The sequence below is a fragment of the Canis lupus genome, chromosome 19 (assembly GCF_048164855.1).
Source record: "Canis lupus baileyi chromosome 19, mCanLup2.hap1, whole genome shotgun sequence".
In the NCBI taxonomy this organism is placed as follows: domain Eukaryota; kingdom Metazoa; phylum Chordata; class Mammalia; order Carnivora; family Canidae; genus Canis; species Canis lupus.
The window spans coordinates 49,781,476-49,797,376 of record NC_132856.1 but is presented as its reverse complement, the minus strand read 5'-3'; the positions used below and the strand labels follow the sequence as shown (position 1 = coordinate 49,797,376).

General features: G+C 50.3%; 1 protein-coding gene and 1 long non-coding RNA gene across 4 annotated transcripts in view; one reads left to right on the top strand and one right to left on the bottom strand.

Annotated features, from left to right (window-relative positions):
• Positions 1 to 5,642: 5,642 nt before the first annotated feature.
• DNAJB1 (DnaJ heat shock protein family (Hsp40) member B1) overlaps positions 5,643 to 15,901 on the bottom strand; it is a 30,472-nt gene continuing 20,213 nt past the window's right edge. For 2 of the 3 annotated variants that reach the window (XM_072786980.1, XM_072786981.1), the window contains 3 exons: positions 15,146 to 15,229; positions 7,377 to 7,957; positions 5,643 to 7,068 (listed from right to left, as the gene is read on the bottom strand). In XM_072786980.1, coding sequence (XP_072643081.1) covers positions 6,838 to 7,068; positions 7,377 to 7,868 — 723 coding nt within the window. In that variant the 5' untranslated portion in view covers positions 7,869 to 7,957; positions 15,146 to 15,229 and the 3' untranslated portion in view covers positions 5,643 to 6,837. Of the gene's footprint in view, positions 7,069 to 7,376; positions 7,958 to 9,153; positions 9,468 to 15,145; positions 15,230 to 15,901 lie in introns of those variants that run through there. The other variant, XM_072786979.1, reaches the window with a different exon arrangement.
• LOC140610670 (uncharacterized) lies at positions 9,665 to 15,219 on the top strand. Its single transcript, XR_012012239.1, has 2 exons — positions 9,665 to 10,028; positions 12,725 to 15,219. It is a non-coding gene; the product is annotated as an uncharacterized lncRNA (long non-coding RNA).

Here is a 15,901-nt window from a genome sequence, read left to right as displayed (position 1 = left end):
AGGCAGGGCCCGCCCCTCTGCTGCTGAAGACCCCCGCCAAGAAGCCATCTGCCCTCAAAACACCCTTGGGGGAGTATTCCATCTGGAGTCAGACTCAGCCATGTTGATGTTCACCAATATCTTCCCAAGGAAAGGTGGGCCCCCACTGAGACAAAACCACCCAGGCCTCAGCTCCAACTTCAGCAAAGGGAAATCAGGCCATGTCCCTCCCGACTCACACTCAATAGGCTTCCCTTGTGCCTCTCAGGCATGTAGACCTGCCTCAGCAGGGCCCTGGCACCTGGCCTGTCTCACCCCAGCCAGGCTCCGCCCTACTCTCTTCTGCTCTCTCCGTTCCAGCCACCCCAGGCTGCAGGGCCTCATGCCCCTCAGCCCAGCCTTGGGCAGCCTGCACTCCCTGTGTGCCTGACAGCCTCATCCGCGGGGCTTCAGTTCCCGTGGCCTATCCCCAAGTCTGACAAACTCATCCCCTGGCCTGTTTCCCCAGGGCATGCCAGGCCTCTTCCCTCCAAGCCCTCTGGTCATGGGAAGTGCTTTGCCCAGTGTTACAGCTGAAGGGTGGCCCCCCAAAGATAGGCCTATGTCCCTGAAGCTATCAATGTGACCTAATTTGGAATAAGGATCTTTGCAGAGGTCATTAAATAAAGGATCTTGAGGTAAGATCAGCCTGGTTTAGGGTGGGCCCTGAATCCAACAGGTGTCCTTCGAAGAGACAGAGGAGAGAACATAGAGTTGCTCAGCAGGGAGGGCTGTGTGACCAGAGCAATGAAAACACAGAGAATGGCAGTGGCTACCAGAAGCCAGCAGAGAGATGAATACAGATTCACCCTCAGAGCCTCCAGCGGGAGCCAACCCTGTCCACACATTGGTTTCTGACTTCTGGCCTTTTAAAGTATGAGAGGGTGACTTTCCTGTTGTTTCAAGCCACGGGGTTTGTGGTGCCTTGTTAGGGCGGCCACGAGAACCTAAAACCTCTGTTTTAGTTAGGTCTGCATTTCCTAGAAGACAGCAAGCTTCCCGAGGACTCCTGCCACCCCCATCGCCTTGTCACCGGGTGTCCCAGGGCCAAGCAATGACTTGGCACTCAGAAACTGTGCCTAATGACTAACCTGTGAATCATGAAGTAGGAGCAGGTCCCCAGGAAAGAAGTGCCTTCGTGGAGCCAGAGAACCTCTGCTTCTACCTGGTGGGAGCTGGAGAAAGTGGGGCAACCACCCCTAGAAACCATGGCTCATGTCCTTTCTCTGCACATGCTCTAACGTGAGTGGTCATTGGATAGATGTTGTGGATCTTTGTGTCTGAATCAGTTGTAATTGTGTCTCTCAATTACTCATTCAACAAACACTCAGAGGGCAGTTCTGGGCCAGGCGCTGCTCTCAGAGCTGGTGCTGCAAAGATGATCAGGGCATGGTGTGTGACCTCGAGGACACTACGGATCTTTCCTGAGGTTGTCTCTCCTCCCCTCATGACAGAGAGGGAAGACGTCTCCCTGAATAATCGCAGTTCGAGAACTCAGAAGTCAGACACCCCGGGCAGGCGTGGAGTCAACAGACCAGGAAAGCATTCTCACGTCTGTGGGAGGGAACATGAGTACATGGACGTTCAGGGCTTGATTTTAGTAGAAAATATAGACACTCATTGTTTGTGTTGTGTTGTTTTCAGAAGAAAGTTTGATGCACTGAAAATTCAAGAGACTGATGATATATTTCAGGGACTTCAAGTTATACAATCAAATGACACTCCCCACCCCCCATCCCAGCAAAGGAAAATTAAGACAAAGCAAAAACTAAAATGCTTGCAAGCTCCTATCTCACTCTGAGGAAAAGCTGCAGTTCTCCCAGGGGCCCACCAGGACCTGCACCATCTGCTTTGTCACCCCCTGCCCTCATTTCCTCCCACTCACCCCTCCCTCACTCTGCTCCAGCCTCGCTGGGCTCCTGGCTGGTCCTCAAACAACTCAGGCATGCTCCTGCCTCAGGGCCTTTGCACAGGCTGCTCTCTCTGCCTGGAACACCTTTCCCTCATTATCCACCCGAAAAAGTAACCTCCTCCAAGTCTTCACTCTTATGTCACCTTCTTGAGGCGTTCACTGACCATGTTATTTAGAAAGTGCTCCAAACTTATTACCCTCAATGTTTTATATTTCCGATTTACTCTCCCCACTATCTAGTACATTAGATGTTTCATTTACTTACCTTTATTTTGTTTCTCCTCCCACTCAATCCTTAGCTCTACAAAATCAGGACTTTTTGCCAGTTTTGTTCACTGCTATGTCCCTAGCGTCAAGCACAGGGCAGGGCACATAGTAGGTAGTCAATAAATCTTGATTGAATGGTCAAATACTTATTATGTGTCAGGTGCTAGGCTGTGTACTTCAATAATCAATAATAAGAGTAATATTTAAGGCCTGTGATATTTAAGAGCCTGGCTAACTCAGTTGGTAGAGCCTGTGACTCTTGATCTCTTGGGGATTGTGAGTTCAAGCCCCACATTGGGTGTAGAGTTTAGTTAAAAAAAAATTTTTTTTTTTTTAAAGACAGCTTGAGACAGGCTTTCTGCTAAGTGCTTTAGAAATATTTGCTCATGTTAGGGGATCCCTAGGTGGCGCAGCAGTTTGGCGCCTGCCTTTGGCCCAGGGTGTGATCCGTGATCCTGGAGACCCGGGATCGAATCCCACGTTGGGCTCCCGGTGCATGGAGCCTGCACCCCTGCCTGTGTTGTGTCTCTGCCTCTCTCTCTCTCTCTCTGTGCGACTATCATAAATGAATTAAAAAAAATATTTGCTCATGTGAATTGCACACTTGCTCTGGGCCAAGCCAGTGGCACAGAAGCCTTCTCAGGTGTTAGCTGTCTGAGCTCTAACTTGGGGGCAGTAAGAAGCCAGAGTTGTGGTGATTGTCTTGTTTTGTGTGGGAGGGACCTGAGACCCTAGAGGTTTTGTCATTTGCTCAGGGGATTTGCAGTGATCAGACCTTGAACTTGGCACCCCCTGAGGATGCACAGAAGCCAAGTTCATAACGGCATGTTCCTTGCTTCCCAGATGCATTACCTTGCCTATGTTTCACTTAGACCACTATGAAATCTCCACCTCATTTGTCTCATTTTTTTATTCTTTAAAAAAGATTTTATTCATCAGAGACACAGAGAGAGTCAGAGACTCAGGCAGAGGGAGAAGCAGGCTCCATGCAGGAAGCCTGCAGGCTCCATGCAGCTCCATCCCAGGACTCCAGTACCACACCCGGCGGAAGGCAGGCACTAAACTGCTAAGCCACCCAGGAATCCCCTCATTGTTTTTTAAAGGAGTCTACTGAGACTCAGAGTGGTGAAGTCCCCTGCCCGAGGACACACTACAGCAGAGTGGCAGAGTTGGGATTCAGATTGGGGGCTGCTGTTCAGCTCTGGAGTCTGGTGCTCTGCCAATCTTTTGAGTGTGCTGGTTGTCATGATAGCATGGGAGTGAGCCTGCTTCAGGTATAGCGTTCTCAAGCTGAGTGTCTCAGGGGATCATCTGAAAATTGGGTTCCTGGAGATGAGCTGAGAGCACTTACCCTCAAAGACCTTGGACTCACCTCAGTCTTTGGGGTTTCCAGCTGTGGACTAGGCAAACTTCACATGCTGACACACAATACTTCTTCTGTGCCAGGTCCTGGTGTGTATTATCTCCATCTCTGGAAACCCTTACAACCCTGGAAGAGGTACTATTATTATGACTGTTTTACAGTTGAAGTATCTGAGGCACAGAGAGGCTAAGTCACTTGCCCAAGGTCATATAGCTAGAAAGCGGTTGTCCTGGGACTCCAGTCTGGAAGCAAGAACAATGTCCAAGGGAGAGGTAGGGGCCACCAAACGCTGATTGGGATCTTCGCACCCAGGTACATATTATCCTAGCAGAATAAAGGCATACAGTAACAGGAATGAGGAAGCACGCTATTTCCCTCATACGTGAGGGGGTAAATACAGATTGTACAGTACATATCATTTGTGTAAAAAAGAAAAGTTGATTTGTGCAACATCTCAGGAAAGGTACTTCATTCTCAGGAAAGAAGTTGGGGACATTGGTTGGGGATGGACTTGAATTGCAGGGTGGGAGAGAGGATTTTCCTTCCATCCCCTAGAGTTTAGTACTGTGATTACATCGCCGAAAAAACCCTAGAAATTTAGAAATTATGCTTAGGCTTAAACAGGATCCCAGAGAATGCACAAAAAGTTTATTTTTTTTCTAAAGAAAAAGATCTGATACCATGGCTTGTCTATACTAGGACAGGAGAAAAGGAACTGCAGGCCCAAAGGAGGGAGGGGACTCAACTTGTCTTCCCAGGTCAAATGCACATTTCTGAGTTTTTGTCCTGTTTAAAATCACATTAAAATGCGACCCTGCTGGTATGGTGGATTCAGATCAGGTGGCTTAAGGAGGCAGCTCCACATGTACCAATGTGGAAGGAGCTCTGAAACGTGCTAAGCCCATGTGGGAAAAGGAAAGCAAATCATTAAAGGGAGGCCAAGGAAGCTAGGAAGGTCTGCCAGCACACACACCAGACACCTCTGGACACCCACAACTCAGTCCAGTATGACAAAATAATGCTTATCTGGGAGGCAGGCCTTTCGTCCACCCAAGCCCTCTACCCTCTTCACCAGGTGGTTTTCCTAAAGAAACCCAGAGTCTCCTGCACAGCTCTAGGTAGGTTCTTTTTACAAGTTCAGTAAGTCTCTTTTGGCTCAGACATGCAGGGTCCCTCCCAACTAGGACGGTGTCCTCTGGGCTCACTGCGTTTGCTCTAAGAAGAAAGCCACATCTTACACTGGGGGGAAAAGTCCTCTGGATTTGTGCTGTCCACCGGCTGTGACTGTTGCTGAGCACTTGCAATGTGATGGGAATGGAGAAACTGAATTTATTTTATGGACTCTCAAAGCATCTCCATTTAAAGGAGACTGAAAACGTTCCCATCACTTACAGAAGCTTCTCTTGGACAGCACAGCTCCTACACCGTTTTCAGTGGTTAGATGTTTCAGTAGGAAGGGAAAGCCACTCCTCCTGTGATTTTAAACACACTGTTTTTAGTTTAAGACATTTTGTAGCAAAGTAGCAATACGTTGTTTTAAGCCCATGTAATTACTTACCTTGTAATAAAACCAGTTCCTTAAAAAAGAGTTACAAAGGAAAAGAAGCTTCAGTGGCCTGCCAATGAAGCCAGGGCAGGAAATGGGTCTTCTCCAGGGCGGGGTCAGCTCTGGGCTGGAATTCCAGTCTGGTTTGGCCAGGGCCTGCCTGACACCCAGCCTGTCTTAGCAAGAAAGGAGTGGAGGAGGGATCATAAGGGCAGACCATGCACCTCCCCTGGGCCCCAGCAACTGGAAGACCCATAAGGGAATTGCTAAACTCTGTCCCAATCTTCCTGAAATCAGCTCTGAAACCCACAGGGCTCTTTGGGTGCCTGGATCAAGTCCGGGTGGGATGATCTTTTCTACTCTGCATGCAGCCTAGGAAAGGAGACTTATCTCTCTCTTGCAGAGGACTTCTGCCTCTGTACCCACACCCCCTTCCACAGCCCTTCCCTTCCACCCTGACTGCATCTGGAGGGATGCCCAGCCACCACCCCAGCCCATTAGCAAAACCCTCAAACAGAGTCGCAGGACCGCTCCCCTGAGGTTTAGCATCAGTCTTTAATGCTGTCGTGCTGCACATTGACAAGTCACACGCTTTGGTCTCGTGTTGGCAGTGGCAACTTACAATGAGTCTAAAGATCTGAGCACCAGACTGGCCTGTGGGGAACAGACAGTTGTTCCAACCCGGCACCCTCCCCAACTCCCAAGGTTCCTTCTGAATTCCATCGTGGCCCTGTACAGAGAGCAGCAGCTGCCGTGGACTAGTTTCCTTTGAGGGCACACCAACATTACACACAATTATAAAAACATATTTACAGTCGTTCCACAGTGCTCCTGTAATCAGAAGCAAAGACCCTTTTATCAAAAGGGATTATATCTAGAGCTGTGCAAAATTCAAAAGGATCAAATCCTTTTGAGTCCAGAGTCCATTAAATGAAAAATTACCTGGGCCATTGGTTAAGTCCCAGGCGTGCTAAAAGATTGCCTTACAGAAAAAAGGAAAAAAAAAAAAAAGTGTGTGACCCATAAATGAGTGCACTTGGGTCTCAGAGTCAGGGGTGGAGAAAGTCCCCTGTTCTGTCCAGGGCCCCTCACCCTTCAGGGAGAAGCATCTGTGCAACCCATTCACACAAGGCCGGCTCCCTTGGTCCTGCTGGAACAAGAGGTATTGCTTGTGGGTGCCGGCCAGGCAGTTTTGCAAAAATAATCTTAAGTTGGTTCTCAATTTGAGATGGCAAAAGAGAAAATAGGATTCTTCAGGGGAAGAGCAAGACATGGGAGACAAATACAGAATAAAACACGAACTGATCTCACAACAGAAACTGAGGAGTGTACAGGGTATGATAACCGAGACGGCAGATTGACACCACCTATCGGCCACAAGGAAAGGGACTGCAGACGCGTCAAGTCCAGCTGTGGGTCTGCCTCTGGTCCATGGGCAGGGCCTGGGGGAGGGTGTGCGCCCATCCTGGGAGGGCTGCAGGACCCAGTGGCACAGACTGGAATGCCTTTTCCTGCTGTCCCCACCACCTGCAGCCCTATCGCTCGAAAAACCACTTAAGTCTAGTGCACGACTTTGAAAGATTGTAATATATTCTCTGGAAAACATTCAGCAGTACGAAAGCCCTCCCTGGGCCCTCCCGCCCTCTCACGGGTCCACAACTGGTGGAACGGTCCGGAAATCCTTGAGCTCTGGAAAGGTCCCTGGTTAGTCCTTGGGAGACACAGGTGGCTCTATATTGGAAGAACCTGCTCAAGTACGGTTCTTGACGTCTGGGGAATCCTTTCGGGGAAGATTACTTCAAACTCAATAATGAGGTCCCCGCGTTTCTCGGGTGTTTTGGGGAGGGGGAGGCCTTCTCCAGGAACTTTTCGCCGCATGCCAGGCCTGATGACATCTTTAAACACGACGGGGATGCTCCTGCCGTCCAGAGTGGGTACATTCACCGTGCAGCCACACAGAGCCTTGAAGAGCAAAGAGAACGTTAGATGAAAAATAGCTTAGGATGCTCAATTCCTGCCCAGAAGCTGTTTGATAGAGGGGAAGTGCCATCAGGCCCCTGCAGCTAAGACCCTGCCCCAGATCTACCCAGGTCACTAGCTAGCATGTTAATCTCTGGAAAAACAGAACCCTGGTCAGTCTTATTTTTGCTCTTATTTTACCCTTCAAGCCTGGCTCCAAAGTGCTCAGAAAGATCTGTCAAGCAGATACCCAACAGCTTCAAAAACCAACCATCTCCCTCCATACTGTACCCTACTAATTAGTAGCCTACCTCCCGAAGGCTGATCCTGGCTGGGTAAATGACATCAGAGCCATCTCTCTTAAAGATATTGTGTGGCTTGTCCTTTAAAACAAAGACAATATCAGCTGGAATGTTGTTGGAGGTCTGGTCGCCTTCCTTAGGGAAGGTGATTTTGGTCCCTTCTTTCCACCCCCGCTTCACTTCGATGGTCAAGATCTTGTCTTCGTTGCGAATGCTCTTTCCATCGGGGTTCAGTCGCTTGTGGGAGATTTTCATCTTCTTGGTACAGCCGCTATAGATCTCTTCAAGCGAGACCCTAAGGTCGTGGGTGACGGGGGGATCTTGCTTCTTTCGGGTGGGCTCTTGAGCGGGACGGGAACGGCCAAAGTTCATGTTGGTGAAGCCACCCATGCCCATGGGGAAGCTAGAGAATGGGTCATCAATGTCCATGCCTTCCTCCCCATTCCGCTGCCCAAAAAAGGTGTCAAAGGGATTTCGGCCACCGAAGAACTCAGCAAACATGGCATGAGGGTCTCCATGGAATGTGTAGCTGAAAGAGGTACCATTAGCACCACCGCTGCTGCCACCACTGGGGCCACCACCCTTTAGGCCTGAAAGGCAAAATCAGGAGAAATGAAATGGTTGGCAGTGAGCCTCTCTCTCTCACTAAAAGAAAAAAGCTTGAGAACCATAAATGATGGGGAGGAGGGGGAGGAATTTTATTAGCCTATCAGAAGAGAGTAAGGAAAAACCCTAAGGTTTTAACCCCCCACTGCAGCAACAGAGTTGGGACTCCCCCCTCCAGGTACTTCACTGTGCCAGGGCAGTGGCAAAGGGCTCAAGTGCCCTCTCCAGGGGCCACCAAATTCCTGCCACTTCTTGACTGCCCTATCCTCCCCTCAAGGATATGAAAACTTACCAAAAATTCATTAAAAGATCAGATTAAAAAGAAACCCCCTCCAGAATCTGTGCTCAGTGTTTACTCTTAGAAATACTTGGGAGCTAAGGATGTGTGCGGAGCACAAGTGAAAGCCAAACCATAAATGCAGCTTTTCAAATTCTCACACCCTGGCACTAATTGCCACCATCCTTACATAAAAAGCCACTTCATTTCTTAAGACCCAGCCCAGAAACCAGTCTGAGTCATCCACGGGCAACTGGACAAGACAGCTTCCTTCCCTTGGCCTGAGAGGCCTGCGCCGAGGAGGCCGGGCAGAGGCGGGTCCCGCCGCTCCCTGCACCTGGACTGCGCTCGGGCGCTGGCTGCCTTCTACGTGTCTGGCACCAGGTTAGGTAAGCACTTTACGGGGATTACCTCACTCCGCCCTCACAGGGGCCCCGGAGCGAGGTCGGCGCTAATCGGCGCGCTCACCCGCAGGCTCGCCACTCGCAGGTCGTGCCGGCGCGCAGCCAGAGGCCCCCCCGGCCCCCCTGCACGCCCTGGCCTGCCACCTCCGCCCAGGTGCGCCCCGGCCCGCTAGGGCGCGGTGCTACGGGCCGGCTCAGCCTCAGTGGCCCCCTCCGTCCGCACTGCACCCCCAGCACTGCTCGGGGACGTGGGTGGAGGAGCCTAGGGAGGGGCGACCGCAGACGTGCTAGAAGCTTCTGGGCAAGCAGCGCGGCCAGGACTCCTCCTCCCATCGGACGGCCGCCAATCCGAGGGCGGAGGCCCGCGTGGCCGGAGGGCGGGGGCCGCTCGCCCACCGGGCCCGGGGCGTCCCCCGGGGCTGCCACAGCCCGGCCGCCGGGCCTCGGTTTCCCCTCCTGTCAAACGGCGGGGCGCGCCCCTGGCCGCGCGCGCACGCACCTTCTTCCCCGTAGCGGTCAAAGATCTCGCGCTTGCGCGGGTCGCTGAGCACGTCGTAGGCCTCGGCGATCTCCTTGAACTTCTCCTCGGCGCCGGGCTCCTTGTTCTTGTCCGGGTGGTAGCGTAGCGCCTGGCGGCGGTAAGCCCGCTTGATTTCCTCGTCCGACGCGCCGCGGGCTAGGCCCAGCGTCTGGTAATAGTCCTTGCCCATAGCCCCCGCCTGCGGCCCGCCGCCCAGCTGTCGCCGTACCCCGGCTTCGCCGCCGCCCCGTCCCGGACCCTATATACCCGTCCGGCGGAAGCTTCCAGAGCCCGCCAGCCCCCTCCAGAACCTTCCGCCCCGCCCCCCGCACCGCTCCGACCAATCGCCGCCGCCCAGTCCGCGACGCGCGACGTCCGGGGCGGGGCCGCGCCGCCAACGGCCGCCCGCGCGCGGCCACGCCCCTTCCCGCTCCGTCCTCGGCAACGCCTCCCCGCGGCGCGCGCACCGAGCTGCGGGGGCCCCGCCCACTTCGCGGGGAGCCAATCGCGACCTTCCTTCATTGCCCTCTCGGACCAGGCCGACGAGCCTGGGTCAACAGGTTACAACACGAGGCTCGGGAAGGGGCGGGGCTGCGTGCGGCCCCGCCCCTCAAGGCTGCCCCGCCCTTCCCCAGGTGACAGAACTGCTCGCCCACTGCTCACGGAGCACCCCCCTCCCGGGGCGATTCTGAGCAAGCTGACTAACCTTGCGGTGCCCTAGGTACCCCCACCCCGACTTCTGTAACAGGGGAATAAAAATACCTACCCACCCTCTTTTCCTGGCTGTGGGGAGAATACAATTAGGAGCCCCAGAACTGTGCCTGTCCTCACCATACGGGTTCCTACAAAGCAAGGTGAGGCCCCAGGACCAAAGCTCACCGCCCTGGTGAGATCTTCCCTCCAGGGAAAAAGGCTCCTCATGCCTTTCACTTTAGTATTCTCTTAAGAACACCTGCCACTGAAATCCAAAATTATCTTGTTCTTTGGTTTTCTTGCTAAATCCACCTCCCTCCCAGCCTGCAGTTGCCAGTATCTGGAACCCAGTCGCAGTGGACGCTTCATAAATATTCCTGTTTTTAATGCACCTGCTTTATTTTTCTCCCCACTACATTTATGATTTGGGGGGACACGGGTGTGTCATATACCTCTCAGGGCCTCTGTTTCCTCACTTGTGGGCAATATGATCCCCTTTGGCTCCAAGAGTCTGGGGTGCTTGTGGTCAAAGGGCTGATGGGGAAGGGAGGCTCAGAATGGGGTATCACCTGAGAAGGGGTAGGCAGTTGTGGTGGCTGAGGTGGAAGGTTCCTAGGAGAACTGCTTAGGAGGTCAGGGTGTGTGACACTGGCTCTGGAGCCAGCAGCAGATTTCATTCCCACTTTTAGCACTTCCTGGCTGCATGACCTTGGGCTGGTTACTGAGCCAGCTGGGGCCTCAGTTTCCTCATCTGTACAATGGGGGTAGCAGTTGTACCTGCCTTGTAAGTCAAGGTGTGCAGGACTGACCTGGCACAGAGGAAGTACTTTTAAAGGGGTGACTAACCATCTTGGTGAATAATGGGCTGCTCAGCCACCCCCTTCCTGGCAGCACCACAGCAAAAACACTTCTTGTGACTGCTGCCCTGGTATAAGCTGAGACTTCTGAGAAAGAAGATCATGGCTTTCCCCTGCCTTCCAGTTGAGTCACGCTGGCCATCCTTGGCCACTCACTGACCCCACCAAGGGTAACTGTATCAGAAAGGTCTGGTCTGGATTAGTGCACATACTGCCAACCTGGGAGGACTGGTCTGGGCTAGGCATCCATTAGTATGGTACAGCAGGGGTCCTGAACCATCAAAGGGAGGAAATAATTCAATTTTTAAAAAGTTACGCAAGTAAATAGTAGGAGAGTTCTCATCATGAAGGAAAATCCAGCGCTCTTGGACTTCCTCATGCTTCTATGCTAGTATTTTATAGTATAGATTTGGAGATACAGATGTGGCCATCTCCAAAGGCCTTTCACATGGCTTTGGGTGTCTTTGTAATTGCAGGCAAACCTAGGGCTGGGGACTAACCCCCTTCCCTGAGTAAGCCTGGGTTATGTTCAGGAATTTTTGTCTGCCTCCCAAAATACACAAAATAAGTCCAACACCTGTCCTTAAGGTTTTTTGACCTGGACACTCACTGGACACTTCAAAATGTTACTGGAAAGGTGACCTCCACAGAAACTTCAGCAAATCTTGAGCTCTCAACTCAGAGAAAATGGGGTAATTTTATGCATCAGTTTGGCCGGGCTATGGTACCCAGATGTTCAATTAAACACTAGTCTGTTGCTGTAAAAGTATTTTGTAGATGTGGTTAAGTCAACATCTATAATCAGGTGACTTAAGTATAGGAGATGACCCTGTATAATGTGGATGGGTCTCGTCCAATAAGTTGGAAGGCTTTAAAAGCAAATAAGATGGAGGTTTCTAGGAAGAAGTGTCAGCTCCTGGCCAAGAGTTTCTGGCCTGCTGGTCTGCCCTACAGATTTCAGACTTGCCTAGCCAGTGCCCACAGATATGTAAGCCTGTGCCTTGAAATACATCTTTTAAGTCACACACACAGGTGATGCCTGGGTGGCTCAGCAGTTGAGTGTCTGCCTTTTTTTTTTTTTTTTTTTTTGAGTGTCTGCCTTTGGCCCAGGGCATGATCCTGGGGTCCCTGGGATTGAGTCCCACACTGGGCTTCCTGCATGAAAACTGCTTCTCCCTCTGCCCGTGTCTCTGCCTCTCTCTGTGTGTGTCTCTCATGAATAAATAAGTAAAATCTTTTTTTAAAGATTTTATTTATTCATGAGACACACACACACACAGAGGCAGGCAGAGGGAGAAGCAGGCTGCATGCATGGAGCCTGATGTGGGACTCGATCCCAGGACTCCAGGATCATGCCCTGGGCTGAAGGCAGGCGCTAAACTGCTGAGCCATCCAGGGATCCCCTCTTTTTAAAAAAATAAATAATTCACACACACACACACACACACTCACAAACACATATACCCTGGTTCTGTTTTTTTTGGGAGAACCCTGGCTGATGGAGGAACTAAGAAGGTGAGTTTGAAATCAGTCAGCCTCAGCTGAAATCTTGGACCGACTATTTATTTATGTACTGCCTGTATGATCTTGCACAACTTGCTCAATCTCTTGGAGCGTTAGGTGTGTCCTCTATAAATGGAGATAAGAATAGATCTTAACTCCTAGAGTTGCTATGAGGATGAAATTGAGAGGGGCCAGGAAATGAACATTGTAATAACAGCTGACGCCGACATGGCCCTACTATGTGCCAAGCCGGCTCTGAATGCTCCATGTGTATGAACTCGCTTAATCCTTGCTATAGTCCTATGGGGTTGGACTGCATTTTGCAGGTGGGAAAATCGAGGCTCTGAGAGGTCATGTGACTTGCCTGAGGTCACCCAGTGAGCAAAATGCTGAAGTGTAACGTGTTTAGCACACTCAGTGTGTATGGTAAGCACTCAGCTCCTGTACAGTGTGATTCAGAGGATGATGATAAAGCCTTTGTTTTTTTTTTTTAAAAGATGCATCACTACTCTTTTCAACTCTGCTTCTCTTCGTCAAAAAGACCTCTACAGCTGTATAAGCCAACAATCTCACCCCTGCTGGAATACCTATGTGAAATAAAAACCTATGTTCACAGAAAAGCTCATGAATGAATGTTTATCAAAGGTTGATTTGTAATTATCAACCGCCTTTAAAACCTAAATGTCCTGGGGCACCTGGGTGGCTCAGTGATTGAGCACCTGCCTTTGGCTCAGGTCCTGATCCTGGGGTCCTGGGATCAAGTCCCACATCAGCCTCCCCATGGGGAGCCTGCTTCTCCCTATGCCTATGTCTCTGCCTCTCTCTGTGTGTCTTGTGAATAAATAAATGAAATCTTAAAAAATCGTAAAAACCTAAATGTCCTTCAATGGGAGAATGGATAAATAAACTGTGGTCCAGCCACATGGTGGAATACTATTCAGCCATAAGAAAGGATGGAGCTACTGGTACAGAAGACAGTGCTGATGAACTTCAAATGCATTATGTTAGTGAAAGAAGCCAGGCTCAACGGCTCTCTGAGTCGTAGTGTTGTGATTCCATTTTATAAGGGATTCTGGAAAAGGTAAAAGTATTAGGGAAGAAAGCAGATTGCTGGTTGCTGGGGGCTAGAATGTGTTACAAAGAGATACAAGAGAATTTGGGGGGATGATGGAAATGCTATATATCTGGACGCTGATGTTAGTTATGAAACTATATATATTCAGACCTATACATTAAAAAAAGGTAAATTTTACTGTATGTAAGTTATAATAAGCTCAATAAAAGGAAAATTCTATGGACTTAAAAACAAATAACAAAGGCAAGATATGGGACTTGGGAAGCCTCTCTCTGGGGATCCTGACACAGTGGAAAGTTGCTAACCAGCCCTGGCTTGTCTGCTCTAGGCTTCACCTTCTCTCACACAGCTGGAACCAGCTCCAGCACATACCCCAAAACCAGCCAAGCCAGGTTCCCAAAGAAATCAAGATCCTACCTTACCTACCCAGGGGAAATACAAAAGGAGCTTGTGAGACAGATAGACACACCAGAACTTCAACATTCAAATGGCCATGGGTTCCTCCAAATATGAGATCCAAGGAGCCCCCACTCATCCTTTAGTGCTGCCACAGCACAAGACCTTTCTGGAATTTCCCCTTCAGACGTTGTCTTAAGGGGCTTGTTTGCTTGTCAGCAACCACTAAGTGTATCTAGCTGTGGCTGTTATAAATTAGCCACTGTGCTGGGGGTGCTGGGGACAGAAGCAGGGTCTAGTTGTCCCTAACTGACAGGCACAGTCAGAGCCTCAGTATGGTATCATGAATCGTTTCAACAGTGGCCAGTCTTAATTTTGAAGGTGGGTATTATTTCTGCTGACAGCCTGGTTATTGGAAGCCAGATGAGGCCAACAAGGGGTCCTGGCATCTTCAATATCCGTCAAAAACAAAGAGGAGGGCAGCCCGGTGGCTCAGCGGTTTAGCACCGCCTTCAGCCCAGGGCCTGATCCTGGGGACCTGGGATCGAGTCCCACGTCAGGCTCCCTGCATGGAGCCTGGTTCTCCCTCTGCCTGTGTCTCTGCCTCTCTCTCTCTCTCTCTGTGTGTGTCTCTCATGAGTAAATGAATAAAATCTTAAAAAAAAAAAAGGTGCAAAAACAGAGGAATTGTCCTTTTTTGGGCTGGATCCTGCCTTTCTATGAGCTTCTTGCGGGTGAGGAGAGGGTGGAGATAATCTCTTGTTGGCACGCAATAGAGTAGGTTCACAAAATGATTTGGTGCCTATTGAGTGAGTGTGGGGCTCAGGGAAACAGCCTTGAAAGGTAAATTCCGGAATGTTCTGAGACCGTAGGAGTGGACATGGACTCTGCCCAAAATGACATCCATTTGGACTGCACACACATTACCTAGCTGGAATGCAGTAATACAGAAGACACGCCGACCCAGCCCACATTAGAGAAGCTGGAAGTTGACAGGGCAAAGTAGCAAAACCTGGCTAGATTTTAGGGGTTCAACTGTGCCCCTCAGCACTTCACACTTAGATGTCTCAAGTAACTCAACTTGGTAGGATTTTAACTTTTGGTTTCTAAATGATTACTCCTCCTGTCCCCATCAATGAGGGCAGGTAGTGAAGCCTGTCCAGATCACAAAGGATCTCAATATACTATAAGCCCTATACCAGCCAACAGAAAAAGATCTTTTTGAAAGCACAATGATAAAACACTTTTATGTTTTCATCTCCTTTGCCCAGATAGGCCTGCTGAAAAAGATAGTTTCTGAAGACCACGGCCTTGGCTTCCTTTATTGGAAATCACAGGTCCCCCAAAACTGTAGCTTCAGAAGTTTCCAGAACTGAACCTGTATGACTAAATGCTAAGCACTGACTCACCTTGCCCCACCCTGCTCTGCTGTGAATCAGGGATTTACCTTTGAGGACTTCTGACCAAGTTGCTGATGTCAGGCCTCTAAGTTCCAGAGGATTCCACAGTTGATGAAGGCTTGGGCTGGGGGCTGGAACCAGGAGAAAGAGAGAAGGTAAGGGAGTGTGCCAGGTGCTACTCACTCTGTACCCCATCCTGAAATCTTCAGTGTGTGCAGGGGTGTGTGTAGTGGCATCCAACTTCCCCAGCCTGCTCATGACAATCAAAGGAGCAAAAGCATGGCATGATCACAGACCAGCACTGTCCAGTAAAGCCAGGGTCAGGCACAACTGCCAACCACAAATGCAAGCCAGGTCTGTGATATTAAATGTTCTAATAGGCATGTTAAAAAAGTAAAAGGAAACAGGGGAACTTAATTGTAATAATCCATGTTAATCTAATATATCCAAAATATTATCATTTCAACTTGTAATTAACATAAAAGGTTATTAATGATTTTTTTTTTACATTCTCCCTTTCATACTGTTTTACATTTATGGCACATCTCAATCTGCACTGGCCACATTTCGAAGGCTCAGTAGCCACATGTGGCCAGTGGCCAGTGGTGAACATATTGGACAACACAGGTAGACAAGTGTGGGCGTCCCCCCGCCCCAGGCCTACAAGCGGGGCTTGCACCCCCCTGAATGGGGTCAGGGCTCAGGTTGCAAGTTGGGGGATGCCCCCCAGGGGGCTTTTCGTCATTCATGTCCCCTTTCTTTCCCTCCCATTCATGACAGATGGGGGCCCCCTCGCGGGAGAG